The sequence below is a fragment of the Lemur catta genome, chromosome 1 (genome assembly GCF_020740605.2).
Source record: "Lemur catta isolate mLemCat1 chromosome 1, mLemCat1.pri, whole genome shotgun sequence".
NCBI lineage: Eukaryota > Metazoa > Chordata > Mammalia > Primates > Lemuridae > Lemur > Lemur catta.
In genome coordinates this window covers 242962269-242978154 of record NC_059128.1, presented here as the reverse complement: position 1 = coordinate 242978154, position 15886 = coordinate 242962269, and the positions used below count along the sequence as shown (strand labels likewise).

At 39.3% G+C, this 15886-nt stretch overlaps 1 protein-coding gene across 1 annotated transcript; it reads right to left on the bottom strand.

Moving 5' to 3' along the window:
- Nucleotides 1-3297: 3297 nt before the first annotated feature.
- CPOX (coproporphyrinogen oxidase) lies at nt 3298-15857 on the bottom strand. Its single transcript, XM_045540419.1, has 7 exons — nt 15228-15857; nt 12635-12778; nt 12261-12371; nt 10932-11073; nt 8834-9052; nt 5267-5371; nt 3298-4633 (listed from the first exon to the last, which is right to left on the bottom strand). The coding sequence occupies exons 1-7, from the start codon at nt 15742-15744 to the stop codon at nt 4546-4548; spliced, it is 1326 nt and encodes a 441-aa protein (XP_045396375.1). The 5' UTR covers nt 15745-15857; the 3' UTR covers nt 3298-4545.
- Nucleotides 15858-15886: the final 29 nt, after the last annotated feature.

The window sequence follows — 15886 nt, the reverse complement described above, 5'->3', positions numbered from 1 at the left end:
AAATTATCTGGCCAACTAAAAATATATATGGAAAAAATTAGCCGGGCATGGTGGCGCATGCCTGTAGTCCCAACTACTCAGGAGACTGAGGCAGTAGGATCGCTTAAGTCGAGGAGTTTGAGGTTGCCGTGAGCTAGGCTGACACCACAGCACTCACTCTAGCCCTGGCAACAAAGCGAGACTCTGTCTCAAAAAAAAAAAAAGAAAAGAGAGGTAGAGGTCAGACTGACTTTAGACTCTTTTCTGGAGAAGGGTAATGATATTCCAGCAGGGTAGTGATATGGGATTTAGGGAAATAATTCTGAAGGGAGAGAATGGAGGTCACAATGACAAGGCAGGGAGGGTATTGCAAAAGCTCAAGTAAATGAAAACATGAGAACAAAGTAGGGTGGTGACAATGGGCAGAGGAAGAAAATCAGGAAAGTGCAATGGTAGACTCAACAGGAATTGATTACGGCAATGAGGGAGGGAAAGAGTCCAACCTAGTTTTGTGGTTCTGAGTGTGAAAGGCTATATGGAGGTTGTGATGATGACCACAAATTCCTTGACATTTCTCCCATCCATTGAGAGTTGGGATTCAATTCCCTTCCCCTTGAATGTGGAACTGGCCTTAATGACTCACTTGTAACCAATGGAATGTGAGGGAAGTGACACTCCATAACTGGCTAGGTCAGAAAACAACCATCCTACTTCTGCCTTGTTCTGTGGAATTCATGTTCTGAGCCACCTGTAGGTACTGCAGCCTGCAGTCCAAGCTGAGCCTAGCTTTTGAGTCATCTCAAAGCCTACACCAGATGTGCGAGTGAAAAACCTGCAGATGATTCCTGCCTGGATGAATTGTAAGAGCAACAGACACATGGAAGGATAAGTCATAAAGAAACATTATTTGGATGAATTGTAAGAGCAAAAGACACATGGAAGGATAAGTCATAAAGAAACATTATTTGGCTTTCAAATCTGGCACTCTTTAGCATGTAAAAGTACTTAAATACTCAGCTGACTAGGTGGGTAAGCAAAGTACAGGGATGGACAGAAAGTAGTGGTTAGAAATTTGCTCCAGAGCATTTACATCTCTCCCCCTCAGGCACCTCTTATTACCATAATACGCATGCATAAGAGAGCAGGAGTTAGGTGTTCAGGCCATTTGGAGGTGCACGCTGGTCTTCTGGTAGACTCAGAATAGACATCAATAAGAATTTGAAAGAGAAATTCACTTTGAATCACAGTAGAATGATCTATTTTCCAATAGTTATGCAATTATTTTCCAGACATAGCCACATCCATAGTAGAAATACATGGTTATTGAAGAACATGAAAACAGATGCACAAAAAATGTTTGAAATTTCATCTTAATCCAGTCCCCAATAGTCTTAAACACAGTAGGCTAGCCAATCTAGATAAGTGCCTACTTTTTAAAAAGGTAAACAGGTTTATTTGAACTTTTGTTCCTATATGCCTATGTTTTTCCCCCAACACCAGCTTTGTTGAAGTATTATTCACATATACAGTAAAATTCATTGATTTTAAATGTCAAGTTCAATGAGTTTTGATAAATGTATAGCCTCGTAACCACCACCACTATCAAGATACAGAACATTTCCATCACCATAAAATATTCTTTTGTTCCCTTTCACAGCTAATTCCACATCCCCATCCCCTGGGAACCATTAATGTGCTTTCTGTCATTAAAGTTTTGACTTTTCTAGATTTTTATATAATGTAGTGTTTAAGAAAAAAACTCAAACTGTGTTTTTCCTCTGCTCTCACAGAAACACAATAATCATTCAACACAGAAGACTTCTGTGACCACATGTGTGTAGGTTTTTCCCCACACATCAAGCAAGTGGACACCAGCAGGTATCCTCTAATTCAATTCCATCGGGATGCTATCTTCCTGGAGGTAGTATCAGATCCCACAGGTTGAGGCTCAGTCCCACAAGACTGCCCCCTACCTTCAGAAACCTGTCCTAAGGCTGGCCCTCCAGAACTTCTGACCAACCAGCTTCAAATTGGGGCTCCCATGACCCACTTTTTGGGTTTGATTAATTTGCCAGAGTGGCTCACAGAACTCAGGGAAACTTATGTTTGCCAGTTTATTATAAAGGACATTACAAAGGATACAGATGAAGAGATGCATAGAGCAAGGCACAGGAGAAGGGGTGCGGAGCTTCCATGCCCTCCCCGGGAGCACCACCTTCCAGGAACCTCCACATGGTCAGCTATCTGGAAGCTCTCCGGACCCTGTCCTCTGGGCCTTTCATGGAGATTTCATTGGATAGGCATGATTGACAACCGTGTAGAAATGCAACTGAACAAAAAGGGTATGATCTAAACCCAGCAAAACCTGTCTGTTCAGATTTTTCTTGGCCTCCCTATGAAGTGTTCTTTCCTCCAGCATATGGGGCAGGACCCTCTCTGGAATGAGGATCTTATGAACCACAATCAGATTAGACTCCGGAGATTCTGTTTCCTGAGGCCTGCTTCTGATGCCTAAAGTGTCCTCATGTTATAAGACTGGGGCTATGGGAGTCATGAGCCAGGAACTGTCAACAAAACCCAGCATATATATTGTGTCTGGCTTCTTTCACTTGGCATAATGCTTTTGCTGTTCATTTATGTTGTATTTAGGAATAGCTACTGCTTTTCATTGCTGATTAGTGTTTTAATGTATGCATATATGACAAATTATTTATCCATTAACCTGCTGTGGGCCACTTGGGCTGTTTCTAATTTTTGGCTGTTGAGTAAAGCTGCTCTAAAAATTGAGTACAAAACTTATATTTCTCTTGAGTAAAATACCTAGGAATGAGGAACTATAGTGTTAGCATAGCTGACCCTCGAACAACATGGGTTTGAACTGCAAGGGTCCACTTATATGTGGGTTTTCTTCCACCTCTGCCACCCGAGACAGCAAGACCAACCCCTCCTCCTCCTCAGCCTACTCAAAGTGAAGATGAAGATGAAGACCTTTATGATGATCAACTTCACCTTAACAGTAAATATATTTTCTCTTCCATATGATATTCTTAGCATTTTCTTTTCTCTACCTTTATTGTAAGAATACAGTATATAATACATATATGAAATATGTGCTAATCGACTATTATCGATAAGGTTTCCAGTCAACAGCAGGCTATTAGTAGTTCAGTTTTTGGGGAGTCAAAAATTATACATGGATTTTTGACTGTGCAGGTGGTCATTCCACCCAACATTGTTCCAGGGTCAACTGTACTAAAAATATTTGTGTTTTCCTGTATCAATTATCTTGACAAAATGAAAAATACAAATATTTCTTAGTCTTATTTCATGATAAAATTTATTAGCAGATCTTTTGTAAGGCAGATGAAGAATTCATACATTTTCCAGCCTTTGTAAGAACCACACACAATCACATACATTCAACATATTCCAGGATAATGCTTAATATACATGAGATGCTATTCCTTGCAAACTTCAATATATCATGACTCAAATAAACTAATACATTCATATTATTATATGAACAAGAAAGTCAAACATTAAGAATCCTGTTGTGATTTTTCTCTTAAGAGCAAGAGTTACAAAATCTCTAATCTGAAAGAGGACAATTTCAATTAGTCCATTTTACCAAGAAATACATGTATAAAACGCCTACATGCTTCTCACACTATCTACTTTTGCTTTAATTAAAGAATAAAATTATTTCCCATTTCATTTTGCAAATGAGAAACATTTCTTAAATTTACCACATCTCTAAGATTGTTCTTAGTCTAAATTTCCATGCGGAAATATTGGGAATAGGAAACTTTAAATATCAGAATCCAGGGATATAAGCTTTCACATTCAAAGGTGAAGAGAATTCCAACGTTAACAAAGTATGGTTCCATAAAAATCAAAATACAACTTAGACATCCCTTATTTAGGTAACAGTAATGTCACTTTAGAGTTAATAACTACAGGTAATCACTGAATTGTAACACATGCAGAGTTTAAGAAAATTTCAAGTGCTCCTAAATACCTATCATTATAAAAATGAATATTCACTTTATAGTCTCTAGAGAAAGACATATAAAGATTATGTCAAAGAGACCTCAGCAATGAAAAAGTAAAACTTTCACCTTCAAGTTGTTACAAAATTACTAAGAAGTCTCAACTTCACTGAATGAATGAAAATCTGCCATGACAGATTTTTGTGGCAGAAACTTTAAAAAATACATGAAACAAAAATAAGATGAGACGTTTCCTCATACATATAATCCTATTTATATTCCCTTATCTCAATACTTGGAAACTCAATGTCATATTTTGTAAAGTAATCATATAAAATTATTTTAAAAGTATAAACGAGTTTTATATCAATCAGCTCTGACAATCTGCCATCCCACCACTCATCACTGACAGCATCCAAAACATTTTACTATCTGCCAAAGAGGTGGGGTCCAGAGTAGAGAAGACTGGAGCACTAAGGCACAGGTAACTAACTGCCACACGGTGGCAACAGTGCGGCCAGTGGATGGGGGGCACACATCCTGTGTCCTCCAAACCCAGCACGCTGCTCTGCCTGCATCAGTGCACCCAGTCCCTTGGATGGCGCAGAACTTCCAGAATTTCAGCTTCTTTAGAATTCTCTGAGGGTGAATGCATGTACTCCCATCTACGTATGTCCAAAACAGAAACAAAAATTGTAATAATAAAAAATAATGACACATACAACTCTTTACTTAAAATACAGGAAAAATAAAACCTAAGGGTAAAAGTTTTTGTCTCCACTGTGACCAATGTGCCTTGTATCCACTGGACCTCTAAAAAATATTTTCTGGTAAAGAAATTTTCTCATTAATTTTTTGAAATTATTCTTATTAATTCTTGGGGAAATAACAGCTCAGAGCCAAAATACACTTTTAAGATAAACTAGAGTTGCATAAAGTATAGAACCTCAGATGATCCAAGGACACATTTTCTTTATTTCTTTAGCTTATTACTTATGCATAGCTCTTCCCAGAAAAACAAACAGAGGTCAAACTGCCCCCTCCCGTTAAAGACCATGACCCAGCTTATCTTCTCTCTCCCTCTATTCTCTCCCTGCAGTCACACATAGAGTTGTTATTTACCCTGTCACCTCTTAAAAAATACAATTTGATTTGCCCATGATTTTCTCATAAAATTAGCAAATTCAAAACCAACAAAGTCTTAGGTAAGACATCTGCAGTGTTAACTTTCATATTTTGTGCAGGTTAGGGAATTGGGGAGAGGGGCGCATAACTACTATGTTGAATCATCTCCTTACCGGGCAGTTAGAGGTAAAGACATCAAGATGCTTTCGATCCTGGATCCTGGAGTGAGGAGGCCAAACTTCGTGCCCCGATCATACACCAGATTAAATTCTACATACCTGACATAAAGAAATCAAATTAACATTAAGGGCCAGCTGAGTAAAATTTTTCTAAAGACTAGCCCATAGCAAATATTTAAAAGAGGGCTTCTACCCCCCAACTCCCATTAGCTGGAACTGGCACAAAGAACACCAGCCTACAGCCCATTGAGGTTCTTCCATCTGGACAGGCAGAAATAAAAGGGTATTCTACCCACCAAACAATAGGATACAGATTCTGCTTCAACAGGGCACTTACAAAACAAAAAGGCTATGTTTTCCCATAAATAAATAGAATGGACACAAAGCTGAGAACTTTAAGGCACAAAAAAAATTAAGAAATGGCATCCTTCCTCAGGACAACCCAGCTCCTTCTGGCCCTCCTCATAGTCTGAGATGTCTCAGAGTCGAATACTTCATTTCACTGCCTATAACTCACAAGTACTACTACTAAGACAATATAAAACTTCTATAACTGAAAGACCAAGTACAGCTAACAGTAATCTATTAATAATGACTAAGATATTCTAGATATTCCTCTCAAAGTAGTTAACAGCATTAATAAGCAGTCATATAATTCAGTCCACCTGCAGATTAATAACAATCATAATAAAAGGCAGAGTTTTGAGTTACAGTGCTCAGTTTTAAGAAAAATATCCTTAACATCAACTAAAATCTGGTTCAGTACATTAGTTTTCCTTTAACTGCCATAGTCATATCTGGACTCCATCCAGCTTAAACATCTGTGTCTGCTTTTAATATCATGGGATGTAAAAGCGTCTCTTCTCTCCAATTTCAAAAGGATAATTTCTACTACTCAAAAGAATTTGGACTGATCCATAAATCTGAAAATGTTAATAAAAAGTCCCCTTTCAGATCATTTCTCAGCTCATTCAGAAACTACTCCCTTGGTCTAAACTTCTCTTAGATACTCTCATTTATCCCACTGGTTACTGTCTTTAAGCCCACCTATAGCAAATTATTCTCTAGAATCCCACAGTACTTCAATTTTTAAAAAGCATTTTGTGTGTGAAAACTTGTCAAAGATTGTACAAAAATTTAAATATTAATAATTGTATCCATGGATCCTTTTCTAGTTCTCACCATTTATCATTGACTTTTATATACTAATAACTATTTAATACCTTATGTCTAATTCAAAAGATAATAAGTGACTCTTCTGAACATTTTCCTAAGACCATAGAAAAGAATTTCATCTCTCAGCTACTTTTTTCACCCAATATTACCTTTCTGAAACATGATCTCTAAGGGATGGCTATGATTCCCTAGTTTGTACTGATGTATTTGAAGACCTACCTCAAACACCTTTGTCATGAGCTCCCTAAATGAATTTTCTGCAGGATCACTGTGTTCCTTTCCTCTTTTGAGTGAATGATACACCTTTCTCTACATTAAGCTCTCTGCCTCCCACCAGGTTTCACTTACATCTGTTCTGATCCTTTGTACGCGTTTATCTTCTCTGACATGCCTGTAAATTATAGACTTTAACCAATCCCTTCAATTTGACTGATGCCTAAATTTTATCCTGTTGGTCCTTCCCAAAATACAACAAAACAAGTTAAAGGTCTTTAATGTCTGTTCCCCTATGAAAAAGATGACTGAAAGACTGAGAGAACAGTAGTAACTGTGGGCACGAGACTGGATAAGATTGCCAAACAAGAGACTGCAGAGTCAAAAGGGAACCAGACTGGCCATGAAAGGGAGACTCATGTTGGGAGGGGTGGGGCAGGGGAAAGTGGAGAAGAGCAACTGTAAAGGGCAGAGACAACTGATTATGACTGTAGTACACAAAACCAAAGATGGTGCTGACAACCTAAGGGAAGAGCTGGAGTTATCCGAAGCCCCAGAGTTTACTGCCATGTTAAGGCTCAGAGATAAGGAAGGCAGAAGGAGGCTCTCTTTGAAGAACAGTCACATACCGTATCTTAGAAAATTAATCTAACAGTTCACACTTCTGCCAAACTCACAACACCAGAGATGCAATGATACGCATACATTGGAACTTTCAGAATGACTTGCCATCAAATAATGTTAAAAAAAAAAATTATTCCAATGTCTAAGAAGTTTTAAAGGCTTCACCTAATCAGTATTCACAAAATCTGCCAGCTTTCCACATGAAATCTTGTGCAAAACTAGAACAGCTTACTTTCCATAGACTTTTACGTTGTCCTCTTAGGTATGCCTTCCCCACTGAACTGTGAGCCTCTTCAGCAGGCCCGTTATGCCCACCTTGGTAGCCAGAACAGTGTGTGACCACAGGGGGCCCACAACAAGTGTCAAGTGAAAGAAGGAAGGAGTGGTAAAGGTATATTTGAGAAATTATATGAAAACAAACAAACAAAATGTCCCCAAACTCATGCATTAACTAAAAAATTTCTAAAAAAAAAACTTAATCAATTCTCATTAGCCCAAGTTAATAAATGAGGACCAGATAGCACAGGCAGTCATAGGAAAGAATAAATACATTTATCTCTAGACTTGGAACGTTATTTAAGTTGACCTCTCAGGGCAAAAGCTTTACCTCCTTAGTACTCAAAGCTTCGTATGCCTGAGAGAGAATTAACACAAATGAGAAAATCCATTTTACACACAGGGTCCAGTACTATACAGAAAATTAATGGCAATGAGAAATTGACACGGGCCGGCAGGCTGAATGATTTGGAGCTGATTCGCAAGTACACCCTGAGTGAAGATGAGCTCAGACTGGTCCCTCACCTGAGCTCCCCAAGCTCAGTGCAGAGCAGGGTGGCTGAGTACTGTGGTAAGAAGCACAAGCCTGCTTCAACTACTTAACTTACTTTATGCACAGAAAAGACTGTAAGTTTTAAAGTCACAATGACCCAGTTCCACATCTCAGGTCTTCTATTTGCCAGTTATGTAATCGTGGGCAAGGTACTTCCTTTCTGAGGGTAAGTTTGATCATCTGCAAAATGATGATTACATCTCACAGGTTTGTTGAGAAAATTAGATGCAAAATGCCTAACGTAGTGGCTGGCACATAGTAATGGCTCCAAAATCAGTAAAATTTAACATTAAGTGTAAATAATTTCTGTAGCTGTTATTTCCATTAAATAACTTCCATGAAATCTTTAAGATGAATGAAAAAAGTTGTGATCCAAAATTACAAAGCAGCAAAAACATTGAATGATGCCCATATCTTGGCACAAGGATAGAGGGTATCATTGGAAAATGAACTAAAAGAAATCAGCAGAATTACATTCAGCAAGTACTTACTACATGCCTACTCTGAGTCTCTAATGCATAGATAAATAAACTTTGCTATTCTTATAATGTTATTTTACACAATGCCCTTTAATTTGGTTAATACCCATCCAGTTATGATAAGAAATTAACACAACTATTACAAAGCATCTGCCCAAGACAACACAATACGCATGATTATTATGGCTTCTCCACTTTCCCCAGTTATGCCACGAGGCAGTTCATTCCCCTATCACTCACCGTCCTCTTCTGAGCTGCTGCCACAGCTTCTCCTGGGGGGTGAATGAGTCATCACAGTGCTTTTTCACAAGGGGAATATAAGAAGGAACTACAGCCTGGGCACAGCTCTGCACAAAGCGAAATACCTCTTCCTGGGACGGAGAGTCAAGATCATCAAAAAAGATACCACCAATGCCCCTCCGCTCTCCACGATGGGCTATCAAGAAATAATCATCACACCTGGAAAACACAGCAGGGCCAAATCAGGGATAAAAGCGGGGTGGGGGGGTGAGGGGAAGACATGAAAATCAATGTGAAACTTTCAGGTCACAGCACTATCCTCAACTAATGCCAGCATGGTGTCCTTACTTCCTGTCCAGCTATCAAAATGAAACTAGGACTTTAGACAAATTATGTGCAGATATAACCAATGTAGAAAATGCTTATACTCTTATCTGTAAAGCAACCAGGCAATTTAACACAAATCTATCTTAAAGGATGTGGAACTCTAAGAATTTTAGTAAAAAGAGAAACAGAGTCCAATATTTATACTACTCTTCCTGAAACAAGCAATGTTGCCACCCTCAGAAGCATTAACGCTTTTGCAGGAGGCAGGAGGATAGGAATCTTCTACAAACAGTAACATCAAACAGGGTGCAAACCCAAGATTTCTTTAGGATTTTTTTTTTTTTTTGCCAAAGGAAGGTACTGTAAACAATCTCTAAGGTCTCTTTTAGCAATAAAATTTGATGGCTCTATAGCATGCACAACTGAGGGAAGGGCTGGTGGAAATAAATGTTCAGAGAATTAAAGTCTTCAAACATATTAAAGCTTAGTCTTTCTTGTGAGCCAGCACATGAAACTGTGAATCTGTTCTCAAGTCTTTTCCCCACTATGTCTATTAGATCAGGTTTCCTAAGAAGCCCTTTCCTATATGCTAACCTTGTAGAATAGTTTATATCTTGGAAATAGTTATTTTGGTGATCTCTGTTCAATAAGAATCCCTAAATAGAAACACCTGTTCAATCAAAAACTAAACACACCTTAAACACTTTAAGTAAAACCTCAAGAGCCTAAAGTCAAAAAAAAAAAGGCAACAGATGCAAATCCCTAGAACTGATGCACTGGCATAACTCACTTCAATTGTGACTTGTTGGCATTCCTTTATATGCACATTTTAATAACATAATTTAAAAAGTATGTCCTGAGCAAGGTTGTAAAGTCAGCTTTTAACCCAAATTGTATTATTTCAAAATCTATCTTCACAAAATTATAATATTAAGAAATTTACTAAGCACTTATATTAAAAACTTCTTTTTAACTAGCTTGCATCCTATTTTATTAACACTGCTTAAATAATCTCAGTAATAGCTATAAGCAGAAACACAAAAAAGACACTATCTACTTGACCAGTCCTCCTGGAAGGATCCTGAGTTCTAGGAAAGAAAGGGAAAAAAAAACCCTGTATATCCATGGCTGTACAGTTTTCAGCGGTAATATTAAATCAGGAAAAAAATGTTCAAATAGTTTATCTTTTCTGAGGATTTTAAAGCTGAACTCCATGTTCTTGCATAAATGATATTAACATCCCACAATTATTAGCTCTAAAACAAAACAAAAAGATAAAAGTCCTTTCCATTCTTCCTTTTTCAGGAATGCCAATTAATTCTAAGCAGAATTGAGTACTTTACTCTTATTTCAAACAATTTATGCTGAGACTCCATTTGACATCTAACAAATATTCTGGATCTTCTCACAAATTCTCATGTGGGATGAAAATTTAACATCGCACCCTAGGATTAAAAATCCTGATTCTCAGGCATAGATCATCTTATGGTTTATATTCTACCATTCTAAATCATTTGGGATAAAAAAAAAAAAAAAAAAACCAGATGCTACTACTCAATACATATTACAGACATCCAAATATTCCTATGTAAATAATTTACTAAAACTATTTAAAACTGGTATTCCACTTCTTCTGGTGACCAAAGTAAGAAAACAATTCAATCTTTATAAACTGAGGAAGGTATTTAGTGACATAACAGTTGCCTTTGGGACACACAGAAGGAATGGAATATAATTTGGGGGTCATGAAAAGTTCAATACCTTTACCTACCATTTTTTAAATTTGGGGTAGAGATCTGGACCATGCTGGTCACAAGCCTCCTTTAGAGTTCTGTGAAAATGGACAGCATCTTCTTGGTTCAAGTATGTTGGAGTGAGGTCACATCCACCACCAAACCACCAGTGCTTGTTACCTGCCAAATCAAGACATGGGATTCTGATGTAGACTTTGAGATTCAGCATACTACTGATTATATTAGTGACCTTAAGTCAGCAGCTTAATTTGTTAAGCATGTAATGGGTAACAATCAAAAAACATTTAACTGAATATAGCATTCAAGGCCAGTAAGGTCAAAGCAGAAAAGAAGAGGTAAAAGCAGAGAGAAAATAAAGTAGGAAATTAAAAAGTGAGAGAGTAGAAACAGGCAGAGAAATGATATGCAGGCCAGTGAATGACAAAACACCACACATGTGGATCAGACAGCGGCTCGAAATTCTGGCTGTCTAGCAGAATCACATGAGGAGCTTAAAATACCTCTGCTAGATCACAATTTAAAACAAACAAAAAAAAGCTACACATCTCTGGCCCAGGCATCTATAGTTTATAAAAACTCCTCGAGAGATTCTGACACTCCCCCTATTAAGAACCACTGCCACCCTTCCCCTTCCCCTAGAAAAAGTAAAAAAACACTTGCTGAGAGAGGCAGTTTTCCATTTGAGAATAAATGTTTCATGTGCTTATTTAGGTCTGCAGGGGTGTCAATACCAGTTACCGGCTTTTCAACATTAAAGGCTGAACCCAACTAAATGGCTTCAAAATCAAAAGTTAAAGCAGTGACTTTAAATGCCATCACCTGCGGAGACGTGGAGACACCAACAGGCGTCGGCGTGGCACTGCACAGGTGCTCTGGCAGGGGGTACCAGATGGCCTGCTGATGGGCGACAGGCTGGAACTACGTGCACATGAAGCCTGATCAACTGCATCCCATTTTCAACCTACTGCTAATGCACTGCTGACCAAGAAAGCTATGCATGTGTTAAATATTTTCCAAAAGCAAGTTCTCAATTGCAACTTAACCTCATATATAAGGTCTTCCCTTCAGATGTAATGAATTTATATTTGCAAAGAACTCTGAAGTTTAGGTTCATCAAATCATTCCTTCTGTGTTGGAGGAAATATGGGAAGGTCAGAGTCAATACCATTCTCACTTTTCATGTCTAGCATATAATCCATTGTACCCGCTAAGGAATAAACCTTCATATGTCTCCTGAAAAACCTAGTTAAGACTATTTATTCTTTCTCACTTTTAGAGGTTATGCCCTCTTATCTGTTTTACAATACACATTTTGCCCAATAATACTTTGCTGCTGAGACCCTTACCATCAGCTTCTTCTACTTCAAAGTATCTGTAGTTGAAATGGAAAGAAGGAGCATGAGGATTCTTGGGGTGGATAACAGAGCTCACGCCCATGGCAGTAAATGGCAATTTATCTGCAAAGTAAAATACATAGTGAGCTACATTCAATCACCTGGCTTAATACAGATTAACTCCAATGTGATTTCTGAATCAATTTTCAAAAGCTGCATTTTGTCTCTTAAAATATGATTTTTAAAAAGTAATTGTGAATATGCTTATCTGGCTTATGCACCCCAAATGGCTTTTTCCAGAAGAAATATTTGTTTTATAAATAAAACTTGTGGGGAAAATAAGGTTTCCAAGGACTATTAAAGGCGGTCAAGATTGTCCAGTTTACCATCATTACTCTTCAGAATTCTTCCTCTGCTTCTCATTTGTTTTGCTGCTTCCGCAGAAAGATTTCCATGAATGACAGAAATGCTCACCCCAGCCTTTTCAAAAACACTCCCATCTTGAAGTATACAGCTGATGCCACCACCTCCTGTTTATAGAAATGTAAAATAAGGAGTAAGGATACTTACATGAGAAGTAAGTGCAAAACTGAAAACAACCCTTGTATGAAGGTGGTTATTTTCCTCCTGTTTCCCAAATCTTCTATAATATCAATTTATATTTTTAAATTTACGGTTATAATGTTTATGTACAATAAAATTAGATAACCAGTTTAGCTTTATGACATAAGCTACTGATACTGGGCAAATACTGAACCTCCCCATATCACTAAACTGCATTATTTCTTTCATATTCTTAGGTCATTATTTAAAATAAATCACTGGAAAAAAACTGAAGATAGAACTACCATATGACCCAGCAATCCCACTGGATATATCCAATGGAGGAGAAATCAGTATATTGAAACTGCACTGCCACGTTTATTGCAGGACCATTCACAGTAACCAAGATACAGAATCAACCCAAGTGTCCATCAACACATAAATGGATAAAGAAATTGTGGTACATATACACGATGGAATATTACATGGCCACAAAAAAGAATGAAATCCTGCCATTTGCAACAACATGGATGGAACTGGAGAACATTATGTTAAGTAAAATAAGCCAAGCACAGAAAGACAAATCTCACATGTTCTCATTCATATATGGCAGCTAAATATTAAAAACAATTGATCTCATGGAGACAGAGTATAATGACGGTCACCAGAGGTTGGGAAAGGTAGTGGGGAGGGGGGGATAAAGTGGAGATGGTTAATGGGTGCAAAAATACAGTTAGTTAGAATGAACAGTATTTGATAGCACAACAAAGTAATTATAATCAACAATAAGTTAGGGTATACTCTGTATGCTAGATCAAAACATCATATGTACCCTATAAAGACATAACCATATACTCATAATTAAAAATAAAAAAAATTTAAAAAGTAAAAAATAATAAATCACTGGAATATCCTCCCTTCAAATACCACTGTTCAGAATGGCATCCATCAGTTATGATATATGAGAGAAAGCTATGGTTAAAAATAGGAATGGGTATACTTGAAGGGTGTTCTATTATTACTAGACTTAAAAGCTCCATGTTATTTCAAAACTTCTTTTACTCAGTGTGCTGCTTGCCTTTTTATTTACAGGCAATTAAAAAACAGTAGATATTCGAACTCTTAAGGGATTCAGAACCTTAAACTCTAAAGTGAGACACACATCAATATTTAGGTATAAATTTAGCCTTACTATTAGTTTTTGTTTTTTAAGACACTAGGGTCACTGCAAGGCCATTGTTTCATGAAGGTTCATGTTTGGCTTGTTTTATTTCTAAGAACTTTTAGAGCTGGATGGGACATAAAATGAACCAGTACAGCCCTTGTATATTCTAAATGAGAAAACTGAGGTCCAGAGAGGCAAAACACCTCATCTGAGATCACACAGCTGCCAAATACCTGAAACAGTATGTCCCAATGCCGTCTATGTTTCAGACAACATTCTTAGCACTTTACATACCTTCATCTTATTTAATCTTCGAACTTTCATATATATATACACGTGTGTGTATATATATATATAAATTTTCATCTCATATCATTGGTGGAAAAATTGAGGCCCAAAGAAGTTAAGTAACTTCCAAAGGTCAAACAACTAGTCTAGGACTGAAGGTTGTGTCCTAGTTCAATAGTCTTCACTTTAAAACATTACAAAATGGAAAACACTATGAAAATTAGATATAACTTCATTTAATATATATGTGGCAGTATCACAGCTCAAAATCTGCTGGTGAGAAATTGCTGTTGTATTCCCAGCTAGGAATAGAAAGGAATCCTTCAAGTTTATGATCAAGATGTGGGGGCAACAACATGGTCATGAATATGACTCTACGAGAACTAGGTTTTGATTACTTAAGTATTTTAGCATCAAAAGGAAAGACTTTTGTAGCAGGAAATCTGATGGGTTCATTTGGTAGTACTACTAATAAACCAATCTAATATATTTTATGCAACAGGAAAAAGAAGTGGGGAGATTCTTACACAATGAGACCCTCAGCTGGAGGTGTCTGGCTGACCCTTATAGTGCGCAGAAGCTGAGTTCCTCTTTCCATCTGCCAAGGAGGAAAAAGGGCAAATGCATTCCCACAGGCAGATAAAATCTGTTCAATAATCTACTGAAATCTTGTTCAATAACACACTTTGGACACTCAAGCTTGTTGGTTGCAAATACCCTTTAAGATTTCTACCAAAAAAAAAAAATGCCATTATGGAATTGCAAAGATGTTGAGATGCCCAGTACTAGAGTGACAGCAAATCTGGGTCCACACCTGCTAGCAGAGGGCTGATGACCCTTTCAGTCACTCTTGTTAACGGCGTCCCCTCTGTGGGGACCCCCTACCTACCCTTATCCCACATTGTGGGCCATTTTCTGCCTGCAACCTAGGGCCCGACCTTCTCCCCTCATCTCCACCTCCCGCTAGGGGCCGACCTCCTTACCTTCCTTCCTCTCCCACCGGTCCACAGAGAAGCTGGCGACCCCATCTACCTGTGCCAGCGCCTGGCACACCTGGGCCTGGGTCTCCAGGATCAGCAGCTCCATCTTGGTCTTCATGTCGCCCGGCCTCCTCCGCAGCTCGCGCAGGTCAGTCACCGGCGCGGCCATGAAGCCGCTGCAGCGGCGGGCCAGTTCGTCCTCCTCCGGAGTCTCCAGCGACGGGCTCCGGGCCCCCGAGCTCTTGGGCACCATCTCCGCCCGCTGCACATGCCCGAAGGCAGCGGCAGCCAGGCCCGCCACCCCACCCAGCGCCGCTGCCAGCCCGGTCCGCAGCCAGGGGCCGCCTCTCGCCGGCGGGCCGTGCCCCAGCGCGCGGCTCTGCGCGGGGCCCTGGGGGCCGGGGGGCGGGCGCGTAGGTCCGGCCGCGCCGCGCGGGGACCAAGAGCGCCGCTCTCCGCAGCCGCCCCGCGCCGCGCGCCACCAGCGGCCTGCGCTCGTCCTGCCCAGGTGCCAGGCCATGCTTCCGGCTCCCGCGCTGTCACCTGGGGCAGCGTCCGCGTCCCAGAACCCGTCCTCCGAGGCCCCGGCGGCTCCCGAGCCGGCGAGCGCACGGGCAGAAGGAGCCTCTGCGGAGAAGCGCGGCTGCCGGGCGGGCGCGGGC